General features: G+C 42.9%; 1 protein-coding gene across 1 annotated transcript in view; it reads right to left on the minus strand.

Annotated features, from left to right (window-relative positions):
- Positions 1 to 2,202: 2,202 nt before the first annotated feature.
- The window catches only part of BRINP1 (BMP/retinoic acid inducible neural specific 1), an 88,374-nt gene continuing 74,007 nt past the window's right edge, over positions 2,203 to 16,569 (minus strand). Inside the window, exons 7-8 of the mRNA XM_075112057.1 lie at positions 10,994 to 11,216; positions 2,203 to 4,603 (exon numbers count right to left, since the gene is read on the minus strand). Of these exons, the coding sequence (XP_074968158.1) occupies positions 3,463 to 4,603; positions 10,994 to 11,216 (1,364 nt within the window). The 3' untranslated portion in view covers positions 2,203 to 3,462. The remainder of the gene's footprint in view (positions 4,604 to 10,993; positions 11,217 to 16,569) is intronic.

A 16,569-nucleotide genomic window follows, 5' to 3' on the forward strand; every position in this document is an offset into this window, starting at 1 on the left:
AGCATCAAGAGCTGTGTGTAGCACAGTCCAGGCCACATTTGATTGAGCTGTTTGGTTTTGTTTTTCCTTTTCCTCTCTGACATGAACTTTGAGCCCAAAATGGTGGCTGAGCTGCCAGATAGCTTCAATTTTCCCTACCCTGAAGGACAAGGGAATTTATTCATGACATTTTGGTTTCATTGCATCACAAAATTTCATCTATCCATGCTGCAACATGGCTGCAGATCATTGTGTTGGCGTGCCTTCATACCCTGGTGTCACACTGTGCCACGAGGTACTGCCAAGGTAAGTTTCATACGCTGACAGCATATCAATGCCAAACTTCCTTCCATCTCCCCACGCTGGTTTTCTCTGCTCCAGCTTCACCGCTCCCAGCCACGATGGAAACGCTAGCTCGGGTCAGACAATGCCTCCACTGCTGTTCTGCCATTTCTTGGGTCTGAACTGGACAGCAGTGACTTCAAGTTCTGTTGGTTCCCAAGGTCTTGTTTAAGGTTTGCAGTGTTGCCCTCCTGGCTGAAGCCCAGTATAACTAGTGGCTGATCATCCCAAGGAATAATTAAAAGTACATTAAAGCAATTGATTTGATCCCTAATAGTCCCACAAATACAGGGCAAGATTTACCTAATGCGTTGCTAGTTACCCACAAGATCTGAGATTTAACTGCACTTTCTTTGCCTTCTACTCACTAGAGCTGGATACTTATCTCATAGCCAAGTCATTTATCAAATTAATTTCACTTTATGTTAGCACATTCACTATTCCCAGACATGAACAAATCCCATCACTGAATGCAGACTGCATCTCAGGCTATAGGTTGCTCATAAGCAGTATTCAGTATTTTTAGAGCAATAACTATAGTTCTTTTCAATGTCAGCTCTTTGGGTCATACATGTAAATTAAACAGTACATTTCTATTCCCTGCTTGGATTGATGTAACTGTCAGGAACATTATTTCCACTCATAATTACAAATTTGACATTCATTTCCCATGAATACTCTCTACAATTTGCTTAAAGCTAACTTCCATGCATACTATTGCTGGTGAATTTTCTCTTATCAGAAAGCTGACGCAGGAATGTCACAACTATAAAGAAACCTCTTTGAACGGTGGGATCCACCAGCATGAACCTCTACTACACAAAGCAAAGACCAATCATGAAAAACAAACAAATGAACAAACTGGGAAAAGCAGGCAACCTTGCAACCTCTTGCATGGACTGACCAGTAGAGGCAGAAAGAGTTCTCGAAGTTAGGGAAAACACAAAGTTACTACCAAAGGAAACTGATGGATATCTCTAAAAATATCTTTGCTGTTTAATGCACCTAGATCTTCTTCAGATGCATGCACTTCCCCACCTTTTGGTAGACAGACAGGGACTGATGTGTGCTTTTGTGACCAGGACTCCTTTTTGTTTTCTTACTCACTACACAGGCAGTTTCTCTTACTCTCTCAATTGCTAGTTCAGCAGGAGAGTTCACTGAATGTATATTTTCCTTAAGGTATCTAATTCCTTCTCAGTTTGGATAAGCATCAATCAAAACCACACAAATTAAACTAAACCTGAAGCCAAACTTAATTGTGTAAGTCCCTGGTGTCACATGAATAACACCACAGTGCATTTAGCTCCTCCCAGAACTACTGATGTTATTCTTAGAATCTTAGACAAAGTCTCCAAATAAGAAGGTCAACATTTCTACAAGACTATTTTGAACTCGACTGAATCAACATGTTAAATCTCGAGCCAGATCTGAATCTTGGACTTTGGATCAGGACTGTCCCTCCTTCTCAGGTCTGTTTTCCCCCAGGATACTCTTCCAGCTCTAGAAGCCAGCAGGATCAGAGGTTTGTTTCTCCCTTCTAGGAGGGCAGTAATTCTAGTCTCTCACTAGCACTTCTCACAATCAACTTTAACTAAAAAACCAGTGACATTAAGAGAAACACCCCACTACTCACCTCCCACTGTGTTCAGGCTTCATCACCCAGCTCAGTTGATCCTACATTCATACACTCCATTCAGTATATTATTTTTTTGAAATCCAAACTCATGAGAACACACGCTCCACAAATTTTTACCCACCTCTTAGTTATTTTAGTTATTTTTTGATTACTCAACCCTTTTTATTTCGGCTTTATCTTTGCAAATTCAGGGTAGATTTGGTTATTGTGCTCTTCCCTCCCACCCCTCCCTTTTACTACTTTTGTAGATATTCTAATAAAATTTTCTCATCTGTTTTCTGTAATATATTTTTGTGTGTGTGTGGACAAAGACAGGGTAAGTGAAACAAGAATGTTATTCACAGCCATGGAAACATAAGAGAGTAAAAGGGATTTTTCCTTCACCGAAGAACAAAAATGACACGTTTACTCTTCTGTGCCTCCAGGTTTCCTTGGAAATATATTTTCTTTCATTGTGCTTTGGTTTTTTGTGGTCATGAGGGTTTCCCCAGTGTTATTGGAAAACCCAGAACCTGAGGCAAAAAGCCAAACTCAGGTTTGCTTCTAAGTCTAGATTTATCAAAGTGGCATATGATTTTGGCTTGCTCTGTTTTAGGGACTCTGTTGAAGTACCTTAAATATGAGTGACTGAAGATTTACAGGTTATGATCCTCAAGGGGTTAAACTCTGACATCACTGAAGGCAACAGCAGTCGGATGCAGGGCATGAACTCCAGCTCAGCAAAGTAGCTGAAGGGACCTGACATGTCCCATTCTTCAGCAAGTGCTGACACTCTACCTCTGGTGGAAACTCTTCCAAGATGGAAATCCCAAAGTGAAGCCACCTGAGACCTGCACCCACCCTCCACCTCTCATGTGTCCTCTCACCAATGAGGCATTAGTTTTACTCTCAAAGGACTGCCATCACCTTCTGTCCTCCAGCAAAGCTCAGCACAGGCTGTGTGAATAACTCAACATAAAGCTGGCATAAATCTCAACAGAAGAAATATCTTTTATCTTTAACCATTTACTCCCATTATAGGAATAATGGCAGTTCTTTTACATTTACACATGACTCTTGTTTGTTTTGATTTTTTTTGTTTGTCTCTTTGTCTTGGCACCTGCATAGCAGAAAACTTTACAGTTCATTACAGAAGTTTGCTCCTCTCTCTGCTCCTCCCTTTATTTACTCTGCTACCCCTGCGGACTAGCAAGCAACACCCCCAAGGTCAAGAGAGAGTAAGGTGTTACCCTTTTATGACGGATTATAGAAATAACAAACATGCCTGACAGTTTTATACAGCTGCTAGAACGGGTTTAGTTTTCAACGAATGAAGACTTTCCTCTTTTTTTTTCTCTTTTGTATATTAATTACATTTTACAAATCTTGGTTTTCTCCCCTTTCTTTACTTTCCCCCCACTCTTCTTCCTTTCTTTTTACTTTTTTTCTCTTTTTTTTTTTTTCTCTTTTATTTTTTTACAGCAAAAGGATCAATCACCAACATGTCCACTGAAAAGTCCGGGTTAGCAGAGTTTGGCTGTCATCTGGTCCGACTGTTTGAGGATCTCAGTGTTGTACAGGTCTAGAGCGTGGTTCACACGGATGATCTCGCTGTTGGTGAGTTTCAGGCGGTGCTTTAGCATACAAGAGAACAGATCCAGCTGGGGCTTCCCTGGGGCCACAGGAGGCGCCAGTCTATTGATTCGGTCCCGAATATCCAGCAGCAAGAGCATGACGGAGGAGGAAGAATAGAACTGCCCGCCTTGCGTGTACGACTGGTTGACCTGCTGCACAGCACTGCGCAGTAGGTCAGCGTTAAAACGCAGGCTGTAGCCATACACCTGCACATCTGAGATCTTGATGTAGAACTGACGCTTGGTGGGGTCAGAAAGGTCCACAGGCCCTTGGCCAGTCTCGTTACGCAGCAGGGAGGGCAGCCGAGTCCGGCTGCGTAGGTAGATGTGGACAGTCTCGAAAAAGGTTTTCCACCGGTTGCCCAGTAGCAGGGTCCAGTTGTAGCACTGGCTGTTTTGGAGGCGGATTTTCTCCCAGCGTGGGTAGCCGTACTCCCCAAAGGGCATGTTCCAGCCCTCCGAGTGACTCCCGCTGAATGGGTTGACATAGACAAAGAACATGGGGTCCAGGCTGCTGTTGCGCATCTGGCAGATTCGCATGGAGATCCCGATCACCATGTGGATGAAGTCCATCCGGTTCTTGTTGCTCTTCAAGGTGAGGGACATACGTTTGCGCCACCTGGGGTCAAAGAAGGTGTCCAGGCGGATCTCATTGCTGATGAAGGTGGTGTGCACATACAAGCGAGAGTCCATTTTCTGCAGCAGGTACTTCAGCTCTAGGTCCTGGAAGTCCAAGTCCGTCTCAAAGCTGATGAACTGCTCGCTCCGCTCCGAGTCTACGTTCTGAGGCTCGCAGCGACCCCGGTAAAGCTTATAGCCCTTGTTGCATGAGCCGCAGAGAGAGATGTTGGCAAGGCTGCACATGGCACAGCTGTTGTTGCCCCCAATGATGCAGGGGATGGGGCGCTGGCACAGGCTGGTGCCACCATGGCAAACGCAGCTCCGTTGGCTTTCCAGAAAGGTCCCCCAGAACCCATTCTCATTGCAGTAGAGCAGGGACTGGACCCGAGTAAGCCATTCCTGTATTGTCCTGCAGGTAAGAAGAAGGAGCATTAGCATTGTAGAGCCTTTGGCAACAGCATCTTACTGGAGCCACAGTGTTTTCGGGGATATATCTGAGGCAGAACTCCCAGAACACTGGTGCCCTGCCGTGGCACCTGGGAGCTATTCCACTCTAATTTCAAGACTGAACCTTTCACCCGCTGTTTATTCTTTTGGTGGAGAACAAAAGCCGTCTAAGAAATAACTAGAAGTTAGGATTGATCGTCTGAAGCCTCTCTCTTCACACTGTTCTAGGAGCTGAGACTGGCACAGTCTCCCACCAAGGATCCCATCAGTGCCACAGTGACAAAGTTTAACCATGGGAATGGAGTTGGTGAAGTCATGACAGAGGGTGAGGTGTTTTTAGGCATTGCAGGTCAGCATAACTTCTAGGCTAGCAGGAGAAAACTCATCTCCATGTCATTGGCAATTCCCCCCACTCTCCAAAACCAGACCTGTAATGGGATGAGGCAAAGCCAGTATTAATCTCTACTTATGGAGCAGAGCTCAGTAACAGCAGAAAAGAGGGTAGAAGTCAGGGAGCATAGAGACAAAGCTGCTAGAACAGCTTCTCCTTTAAAAAATCTGCTGCTAATTAACCTCCCCTTATAGCCTCTCCCCTTAACAAGCAGCACACTTGCCCATTCCCAAGCCCCACCACTCCCATAATTGCTATATCAGCACCCTCATCTCCACGTCCTGCAGCCCTGGAATGACTCCTAATGAATGACACCATAACCCACGACTGCTTTTTGTATAACCCACTTGCAGTGTTGCCTTGCTGCCCCCTGTTCCCCCCTCCCCACTGCCCCTGGACATCTCAGCACAGTGACTCCTTTCTCAGCAGCCTTTAGCAGAATGCCTTGTTCAGCCGCCTGCTCCCTCCCTCCGCCTTCCCCCCAGCTAATGAATACTTCAGTGTCTCCGCTGGGCAAAAAGTTCTTAGTAGTGCTGCAGTGAGAGAACTGACTAATGACAAATTAGGATTCAGTCCCTGTAGAATGGGAGGAGTGATTATGGACAGAGGCTCTCAGAGCTGGATTAGTGAAATTCATGGCACCTGCATCGCCTGACCTCCGAATAATCATTAAGCTGTAGGCTGTATCAAAGAAGGCATTAAATGATACAGCAGCAAAGAACAGCAAGATGATTAGGAGGAGGGAGCAAGTGGAGGGATGAGAGTATAAAACAGGAAAGCGCTGGAAGGAAAGAAATAATCAAGGAGAAGAAGCAGAAAGGGTAGGGAAAGAAAGCAGGGGAAAATGTGCAGGTAAAAGGAAAAATGAGAGAAATGCAGTGGGCAGGAGGAATAGGGATAGAGAAAGGGGAAAACTGAAACAACAACAACTGAAAGCCAGAGGAAAGACAGGAATGAAAGGAAGCAGGATGAAATTGAGTGAAAGGAAAAAAATGAGACAGAAGAAAAAGGAAGGACATTAGCAGGAAAACTCTGAAGTCTTGGATATAGGAAGGGCAATTTTTGCATTCCTCCTGTGGTACAGGGCTGCTGGGGCTCTTTTTCCTGTTCACAGGGGCTAGCAGGAGCTCTCCTGCTGGTGAAAACGACAAGGCTGGCTGGGGACCTTGGGAGCAAGGCAATGACCTCTACAAATATCTGCTGTAGAGGGAGACGGTGACAACCTTGGTCCCTAGAAAAATTACACAGGGCTCCTCCTGGTTTCTAGGACAGCTCTGTTTTGGAGGGGAGGGGACAGCACAGCAGAGTGTGACCTCAAAATAAGTTGTTGACAGCAAGAAGCACTCTTAAAACCAACCCCAGGGGACTGAGTCTGCCTTCTGCTCATAGGTGAATTTTTGCCCACTTTTTCAGCAATACATGTGGTTTTTTACCCCATCTGAAGCCTTGCAGTTCCTGTTTGGAAAGCCAGCCACATGCACTTCAACTTAGCAAGGCACCCAGATCCCAAATTTCAATTTCCCTAAGGTGCTATGAGTCCACCTCGATTCTTCCATGCACCTCCCTGAAAGCTTCTTTCCTGGCTTCTAACCACTAATCTAAGCATGAAGCTGAGGGATGATGATCAAGCGGAGGATGAAAACCAAAGCGACCCTCCAATATATGCGCACTAGGTGCCTGGGTTCACTGGGTTGGGGGAATTGCTTAACGGAAGCACAAAGTTCCTGCGTGCTGCCTCTTCCCATGATTCGTCTTGACAATGCTGGAAATCAGAGGTTTCTTTGAAGGGAGTATCTCCTGCAGCCCCAAGTCTTGTCCCTAGCTCCTGCTGTAATTTTTACCAAGGCAAGGACAGGGAGAAGCCCAGTAGCAGGAAGAAAATGAAGGGCTGAGGCAGCAGGCTGGTGGCAGATAGATCGTAAATGTCCAGCTCCATCAGGTACCCCCTCAGCATCCCTATCCCTGCCCATGAAGTGATGACAGTGCTTCCCTGATTTCCACAGCTTTCTCCATGGTCACATTCATTGCTTTTTATTGTGGCACAGGGCTTCCAGGTAAAGTAGTAATGGTTGCTCATAGGACTAAAGATGGTTTCTGGGGTGGGTTTGATAAGGTATTCAGTACTGTCAGTGGCGTGCCTGCGTGCACACACTGCCACCAGTTTCATACAGCTGCCAATAGCCTTGTACAGCTGAATATGCAAACGACAGCCACATGCTGAGCGACTACCACGGATGGATCTCAGTTCTGGCTCTGCAAGTGAATGTGGCTCTCCTGACTTCCTCATGCACTTGCTCATGCTCAGGGTTCCCAGTGTATTTGTGCAGTTCTGGCTTGATGCTTTACATAGGTTTTACGTGTTGAAATATTATTGAGTTCATGGGACATGGGCTATATAGCAGAGGACACGATAAAAATTAGTCAGATGACCATATTCAGTCTGTCTTTTCTCTGCCTTATAGAAAAAAAACCGCTATCCTTCCATCCTTCTCTTATACTAACAGTTGGCAGAGCAAAACAAGAAAGGAGTCTCATCTGATATCTTGCAATCGAAAGTAACAATCTTCCTGTTCCCCAGATCAACTTTGTAGAGGAACATCAGGAGAAAGGGTTTTTTCCTTGTGAGGGGTGTGTGTATATATATCTTAGCATTCAGCAAAGACACAAGTAGGACAAAAAAAAAAAAAAAAAGCAGCTACCCACCATCTGCTGATGGAAGCAATAAAGGACATAATTAAATGAAAATGCAGAATCCAGGGCAGAGCTGGGCATCAGCTACAAACATGACAATGGGAAGCGTGATAGAGAGAGAGAGGAAAAGTGGTATAAATTACCCCATTTTGTCTTGCAACTGGGACAGGATATAAGAATATACGCAGGACCAGTCATAGCCCTTCAGCTGACATGAGGTAACTTCTTAAAATACATGCCCGTGATGGCTCCGACTCACGTGAATATAACCAAGAGATGTCAGGGCACAAGGAAGCTGAAAAGAGCAACTGTTTAAAAGCTGAAAGCCAGTAGCAGAGTAGCCATTGGTTTTCATTTTAATTATTTTCTCTTTCATTAAGGAGTCATCAGTTTATCTTTCTCCCTCTTAATATCATTGCAAAAGTTATTGTGCCTAATGTTTGCTACCGCTGCCGGTTCAAAGTATAAAGTACTAGAGCATGTGAGATTAAAAAAAAGGAAAACTATGTCTTCAAAGGTCACTGTCAAGCAATTTTACATTCAACTTTAATATCTTACATTCCAAACTAAAATGAAAAAAAATTACATCCAGGCAAAGCTGTGAGTAAGAGTTATTTTGCAGTATTTTCTTGCTGTTACTCACTGCAGACGTGCCGTCCCCTGGCAGTGCTGGGAACTGGGAGCCAGGTAACCATGCAGAGCTGTTTCACCGTTTAAAGCCTATCTCTTGTGACAAAAAAAAATGTTTTGCAGGACAGTGTTGGGCTTTCAGATCAGAAGCGGAGGTCAGGTTATACAGAAAGGTGATGAATAATTTTCTTTCCCCCTGACTTGTCATCTTTCAGGATTAATCAGGTCTGGGGAGGGGAAGAGGCTGCCGGGTGTCCCTTGAGACAAAGATGCTGCTGTCTTGTAGATGGTGTCTGAGCTGATTAGAAAACCAAGCCCTTCCAAAACAAAACCAAAAAAACCCCAACCAAACAAAACAAAACAAAAACAATAATAATAATAATTTTAAAACCCAATCAAAAACCTGATCCAGGAGGACAGATTCTTTTCTTTAACTGCAAGGAAGGAAGGTAGGATTTAATAAGTTTTCCCTTGCAAGCTCACCTTTCACTTTCCAACCAGCACTAGCTACTGTGGAGGTAATTTTGGGCTTTCTGTATGGAATAGTGAAGTAAAAAAATGTTATTTTTATTCTCAACAGCTGTGAGATGTATTCTTAACTAATGACAATTTGGCTGGAGCCCAGAACATGTATCAACCCCTCCCTCCTTTGGATGTTATTTATATTTTACATCCAGAATTTTAAAATGCAACCATAGGTACTCATTCAACATTGAAGCATTAATGACTGAGGAGTGGTTTCTTTTTTAAACCAACAAACTTGTCTGCAAAGAGATGTTTTTTAAACAAAATACGTATATATTTCCTTCTTAGCTTTCGCAAAAGGTCATGGAGAATCAGCCTAATTGCCAAAAATCCCTATTCTTTCTTTCTTTTGGAAACACCACCTCTTCCCTTCCCTGAGGACAATCAACAGCAATCCTATTCCTTTTTTCCATTGCTTCTGAATATATAAAGTAGGCTTATTATTATGTGTATTGAAGAGAAAGAGGCTTGCTCTTAATAGAACCTTTCCATCCTTTCAAAGCCACTGGCGGGCTTGATAAGCATCTGTCGTTCTGTACAGTAACAGTTCAAAAATTAGAGTAGTTCCAAGCCCTGTGAAAAGAACGATGAAATGCATACCTCTTCCACCACACATCTGTCTACCTAGCCCCTCCCCTGCTTAGCTACAAATGCAGAATGACAAATAAGAAAAGAAATTATAATGTGCCTGGTGGTGTTGATGTAAACAAATCAAGCACATCAGTCAGTTAAAAACCCAGCTGCCATCATCCACTTCGTCCTCCTTCCCCCAGATTTTATAGTATTAATTGGAGGCTCCCTTTCTGCGTGGCTGACTTTTTAAAATAGAAGAGAAAAGCTAAAGACATATTTGAATGTCTTGCAGCAACATGGTTGGCTGGATTTTTGCTCGCTGCTGCTTCACTTTGTTGTACAACTCAAAATAATGCCTGGAGATGCCTGTGACTCCTCCACCAGTTGGCTTGGTTATAGAAACCCAGCCACAATTGGCAGGAATGGGCCAATTTTAGGAAGTTGTCCAGACTATTTTTTTTCATAATCTCTTAAACTTAATAGATATTTCTCCTCATTCCTAGTAAGTCTATCAAGTCTTTGTCCAGAAACATGAGATTTCTTGGTAACTAAAGAGTTGTTAAGCCCTGGAAGAGTTTCCTGAGCTGCAGTGGTGGAATGAAAAACTTCGGTGTGCTTAGCGGCCTGGGGGCTGGATGATTACAGGGGACAGCGGTCCATCAGCTTATTTTCACTTGAGAAATATTTAGGTAATGAAGGAGGTGAAAAAACAGTTCCTTTACAATATTAACTTGGCCTGACCCTTCCAAGAGAAGCATGGAAGAAACGGCACTTGGACTCATTTTCTCCTAGATTTTCAGTGTTAATTCACTCCAGACAACATAGAAAGAAACAGCAAGAAATGTTTATTGAAATCCATGCATGCAAGTCTCCCAAAATGATTGGAAGCTAACTTAAACACTGCCATAGGTCAGGGCTGAAAGGAGCCAGCAGGAGGAGACTATTGGATATCAATAGTTGCTGTAGCTGTAATGGAAAATCTACTCTCTCCATCCGTAATAACATCGCTAGGCTTCTGGTCAGTGCAGGTTTGCAGGTTCATTCTGCATTTTACAAAAGAGATGTGATCTAGTCCAAGTGAAACTAAAGTTTCTCTTTCACTCTGGCTATATTCATTGAGGAACACAAAATCTGCGCTGAAGCATCTTGTGCTCCATATGTCCACTTTATCAGCAAATGCAGGCTTAAAGATTGGCTGTGGTAAGTGATGAAAGACTGCTTAAAAAGCAGCTTGGTCTGCTTGGCTGTCTGATGTCAGTCCTGTAATAGTCTTGCAAAACACTAGAGAATAAGCGGGTGCCCTTCACCTGGATAGGTGAGACCACACAGAAGGGATGCGAATATGCTGAGGTATGTGATAATGGTTACTTACCCCTCTGGAAATTTTTACCCACTCCCAGACTTTACCATTTTCCCCCAAACTTCCATGTTAGCACACCCTGTAGCCAAACACTGAGGCTGTTGGGTTTAGGTCCAAGCCCAAGCTCAGCTCCGTCAGTCACCCATCACACCACACCCATCCCCAACGAAGGATGAAGGTACCTTTCTCTAGGCAGCTGGTGGTTAGGATTGTGCCGACACCGGACACTGAGGCCAAAGAGTTTGCGGGCAGTGCGCTGGATCTTCTGGCGCTGGGCTTCCAAGGAGCTCTGCAACAGCTTGTAGCGGTTCTGCAGATCCCAGTCATTTCCCCAGTGCTGGTGGATGCTCCCAATGGTCAGGAAGTGGTTGCTAGGTAGCCTTTTCATGAAGGATTTAAACTCATCTGGAGCACACAAAAATGTGGAGAAATACAGAGGTTTCTGAACTGTAACAAAGTTAAAAAGCTTTTCATTAGCAAGATGGAACGACAGCAATGATGTATGAAGCCGTCAGTGCTCTGCTAAAGGAAGGTGGTGTCCATTAACTCACTGGTCTGTCATTCTGCCCCAGGAAGCTCGCTAATTCCATGGCTCTTGCCGCTCCCATATAGGAAATGAAACCCGGGGAGTATTAGGGTGAAACAGTATGGTTAATGTGTACAGGGCGGAGAAAAAGAGAGAGTGAATTCCCTGGAGCATGGGATTATAGTCTAGGGGTTATAAACAAAAAGCAGGGAGTTGTAATCATTGTCAATTAAAGAGTTCTCATTTAAATTGTTTTTCAGCTGCTCCTAAAATGCCGTTTGTTGTTGAAGTCAAATCACTGTGGCTGTGTTGTTAAAAAAAAGAGAGAAAAATAAAAGCTTTAAAAAAATCCCTAGAGGAAGGGTTTGGATTGTGTTAAAATGTCCCGCTTTCTCATTTTTAAAAAGAGCATTCTGATTCTTTTTTCTCATTTAACTTCATTTGAAGTTAAATGAGTTGCTTTATGTAACAATGAAAATAAAATAAAATAGTTTGCAGGGCTAAAGTCAGAACAAAATGTGTCGATTTTAGCCAAAGGAAAAGCTCTAATTGATCCAAAAATACATTGTTAAATGTTGTTTTGTGATCACTTTATTTCTGTTTGATTTTGTTTGATAATGAAAAAAACATTATGTAGGATTTCTTTGAGGTTTTTTCATCACAAAGCAGAAAATCTGATACTGTTTCTGTTTATGACCACCCCCTTCTTCTTAACTGAGATGTATAGTTTGCTTAGTCTCTGATTACCAGGCTGGGACATCCTCGTATGGAAAAACAGATGGTCCCAACTTTCTCAGTAGAAAATAACCTGATTTTTGATACTAGAAAACTGTGTTTGATACACTGAGACCTTGAGAAATGCGAGGAGTGAGCCAACAAAAACCCCATCAAGTGCAATAAAGAGAAGAACAAAGCTCTGCACCAGGGCAGAACAACCCCACACATCAATACAGGCTTGGAAACAACCAGTTGAATAACAGCTGCTATAAAGGTCCTGGGGGTTATGGTGGGCACCACGCTGAAGGTGGGCCAACACTATGTTCTCACTGGAAATAACACAAACTGCAGAGTGGGCTAAATCCAGTAGGGTGGGGAAGTTAATTCTTCTTGACACTACTGAGGCTGCACCTGCATTTCGCAGCCCATCTTTAGAGATACCCAATTAAAGATGGGTGTTGAGAAAGCAGGGAGGGGACAGCTGAGGGCCACTGAGATGGTCAAGGGCCTGGAGCACAAGTCCTATAGGGTCACGTGGAGGGAGCTGCACTTGTTCAATCTGGTGAAGAAGCAGCCACGGAGCAATCTAGTTACAGCCTACAGCTGCTTAAAAAGTACTTACAAATACAAAAGAGAAACTCTTATTAGAGACAGATGATATAACAAGGAGTCATAGACAGTTTGCAGCTTGAGAAGTTCAAATGATTTATTGAAAATCTTCTTCACTTGGAGGTAATGCAGCTCACAGGTATAGAAGAATCTCTTATTTTAGACTCTGCTAGACAAACCCATGGCTGACCTGATCTAGTGCTGGTGGTAGTCCTACTTCTAGAGAGAGTGGACTACAGCCCTGCATAAACACCACAAAGTATCCAACAAGAAATGCAGCCATCTTTTCCTGTAAGTTATCTAGATTTTTTTCTTCTTTTCCTATTCCTTTTTTTAAAAATTCCTTCATCCTACTTTCAGAAGGAAAAACAGGACAATAGCAAAAAAAAAAATAGGCAAAAAAGAAAGCTTGTAAAGGTTGATATCTTTTCAAAAAAAGAAATAATCCATAGAATTATTGGACAAAAATCAGACCAGATAATTTACAACCTACTCTACAAAGCTTATATATATTTGCATAATAGATTTCCTATTATTCAGCAACTTGCAGTTCATGCTTAACTGCCTAACAAAGAATATCTATGCATTAGTACCATCACTATATAGATGGTAAATGGATGTTCATGTCCTACTCATCACATGGTGAAACTGAGCACCTAATAAAAATAATTATCATCATTGCACTATCAAGATCCATGGGACATCTGCTTGTCTCCTTTCTTCCCCAAAGATAACTGAGATATTTTTTTTTTAATCATCTCTCAGGTTTTCAGTCTATTTGTAATGCTGCTTTCAGTGCCCTTCTCCTCCCCAAAAATGATTCTCTCCTGTTCAGTGGTCCTCTGAAACTATCATCATGTATAATTGCTTCTGTTGACCATGCTGATTACTCCTGGTACCTTTCAGCAGTAAAAGCCTTGCATTTGCTTCCCGCCCCTTATAAATCAATTTCCTCAAAAGCCTGTTTGTGCAAAAGACCAAGCTCTTTTCCCTCTGATGATGAATGTGCTACATTTTTCATAGAGACGGGTAAGGGAGAAATTTCAGTACAGTGTGCACATTTTGATACTGCAGTGCAACGCTGGGGGAAAAACAAATGAGCAAAATACAGGCTGGATGGGGTTGTTTTCAAAAAAAGGGGGGTGAAAAAAAAGAAAATACTTTCAAAAAAGAATAGTTTATTCATTATTTATTTATATTTATTTACAAATATCCCTGGAGGACCCAGCCAAGCCTATGGTTGCATTCTGCTAAGCCTTGTACCTTTCTGGGAACAGTTCATTCTTAACCCTGAGAATTTCCAATTAACTAATAACGCTGTTTGCAGTTGGGTTTATTTTATTTATCTGCACAGAAGATGTTGATGATGTCTAGGACTACATCTCCCATAATGCAACACGGCCCCTCGTTTTGCAGAGTCACCCAGTGCCTGCAGCCAGTCCCATAGCAGTGCCTCATCATCACAGGTGGTTATGGGCAGAGGGTCCAGCCTCTGGGGAAGAATGGTGGTATCACAGCAAAATGGCCATATCAAATACCTCTTTTCAATGATGAAACTTTCATTTTTACAGTGCTTGTCTTTTCAGTTAAACAATAAAAAAATCACATTTTCATCAGAAAGCAACAGCACTGCAAAAAAAACCGCCACAACTTTTAATCAAAAGACTGTTTTAAAATCCAGAATCACAGTCCCAACGCAGAATTATTTTGGCCAGGCATACTAAAATGCCAGGAAAAAGGCAGTGTTATTTTTCTTAATTTACACATGAGCAATGAAGCACAGGACTAAGAGAGGGATCCTGAGCTGATTTAAAGCAACATCAGTTCACTGCAGCCTCCTTGACTTTGAAGATGTTATCCCAAATCACACCAAGTCTTGATTTGCCCCACATGATTTTTTCAAATTGACATAGGAATCCAACACAGATCAGAAACAGAGTATAGATCTTTTAGGCTATCAGCAGCTTCCTGTCAAATGGTATTTGCTTTCAGAGCACTCATGTGCCTTTCAGCCCACTTTATTGGAAAAGCCTTCAGATGTCATTAGAGATTTCTTTTCTGCTGTTCATTATGAAGAAAATTCTCTAGTTATTGGAAATATTTATTAAAACAAAAAAGCAAAATACTAATACTACCTTCTTTTGTGATGGCAACTTTCATCTCAAAGGATAAGTTCACGCATGATACAGCAAAGTGATGAATGAGATGCAGCAGCTTTAAACATAAAGATAATCACTCCATCTAGCCCTGAAAAGCCTCCGGCCCTGGGTGGAATATGGCTACAGCACAGCAGAGAATTGCACTGCAATGTGTCACTTTAACATTGCAAATGAAAAACACCTTCCCCTGTTGAAATCTCAAGGGAAGGGAGACTGAATATAATTATCTACTACAGTCTTTGCTTAGATCAAGTGCAACAAGTACAGAATGTAACGGTAAAACAATCACTGTGGGACTGTAATTCTTCTCTCTCCACAGGGCTGTCACCTTCTAAGTGTCCGGGTTACATCCCCTGGGAGTGTAAAGGGGTTTGATGAGTGGTGGCCAACACGTGGCTCTTGAGCATGTTGCGTGAAGATCCTGTGCCAGAACTAGCAACTAGTAACACTTAACCAGTAGCAGAGCTGTGCTGGCAGGCACTGCCAGTAATCCTAATTTGTGTAGTACTGAGCTAGCAGAAGCTTCTGAAATCCACATTTCAGGTTTGCCCTGGTGTACCCGCCCTATCCATGAATCTATAGAAACTCCCAGAAAGCCACTGGCCTCTCCAGCTAGTGACCTACTCCTGGAACTGCCCCAGCCTTGTGGCTCCCCATGGTATACGAGGGGCTCTTGTTAAGGTGGTCATCAGCTTTGCGCCATTAACTACTGCTCTGACTTTGCTCAGCTGAGCACCAAGTGGACAGTGTAAGCTGGACATAAGAATCTGTGCAACAGCAGACACACCAGCAGGGTCCACATACTGAAGTATGAAGAAGTCCTCAACAGCCTATTGAGGAAACATCATAGGCCGCTTCATTTTAACCATTGAAGGGATTAAGGTGACCTTCAACATGAAGAAAGAAATTGCTGCTGGGAAGACTTCTGAAGATGAATTCTTCAGTGCCTTGAATGGAGCTAGATGGTCCCTTCTTCATAGTATTTTTTCCTAACATGGAGACCTGGACAGTTATGACCATAATCTTTAAAGAAAATGTGTTGGAAGGTAACTAGATAACACTAAGAGATGAGAGGCAGCACAGGGATAAGAAGTTCTTGATTAAGCTCTCCTTAGTGCCCATGTAACTGCAGGGTAGGCAGACCACTTGCTAAAGGAAAGGATGTAACTGCACTGATAACATTGCTTTCTTCCCTACCTCAAGCCCTTGAAGATGATGCACACCTACTATGGGGTTTACCAGCATCAGTGTGGAGCAAACTCCGCTGACACCCCCAGCGTCACACTGGGACAAAGTGAAGGGAGAATAGAAATGTTCACACCAGCAGACACTGGCACTGTAGGAGAGAGAAGTCATTTTCCCTTCTCTCTGTCTCAAATGAGGTGTCATCTGGCCTGTGCGCTCTCTCTGTGAATTGCCTTTCACCAAAGCAGAATAAATCATTCATGCAAATCTGAAAAGCAATTTCTGCATCATTCATATTGTGGAAGTTTCTCTGTAGGAGTATTAAAGAGAGATTCTGAGCTGGTTTAGTATGAAAAATCAGATTTTTAATCAAACAAGCCTTTCCATGGAAAATATCCCCTAACACACAAAATTCCATGTAGTGTGTGGTTTTGTCTGTATGTGTAGGGAGAAAAAAAGGGACTCCCTCAGGACTAAGGTCACGTTTTTGGGTTCAATATCCTTTATTTTTTATCCAAACTGGAACTTCATATTAACGGAAGAAAGGATTCCTAACTGGTAT

This window comes from Phalacrocorax aristotelis, chromosome 17 (assembly GCF_949628215.1).
Source record: "Phalacrocorax aristotelis chromosome 17, bGulAri2.1, whole genome shotgun sequence".
Taxonomy (NCBI): Eukaryota; Metazoa; Chordata; class Aves; order Suliformes; family Phalacrocoracidae; genus Phalacrocorax; species Phalacrocorax aristotelis.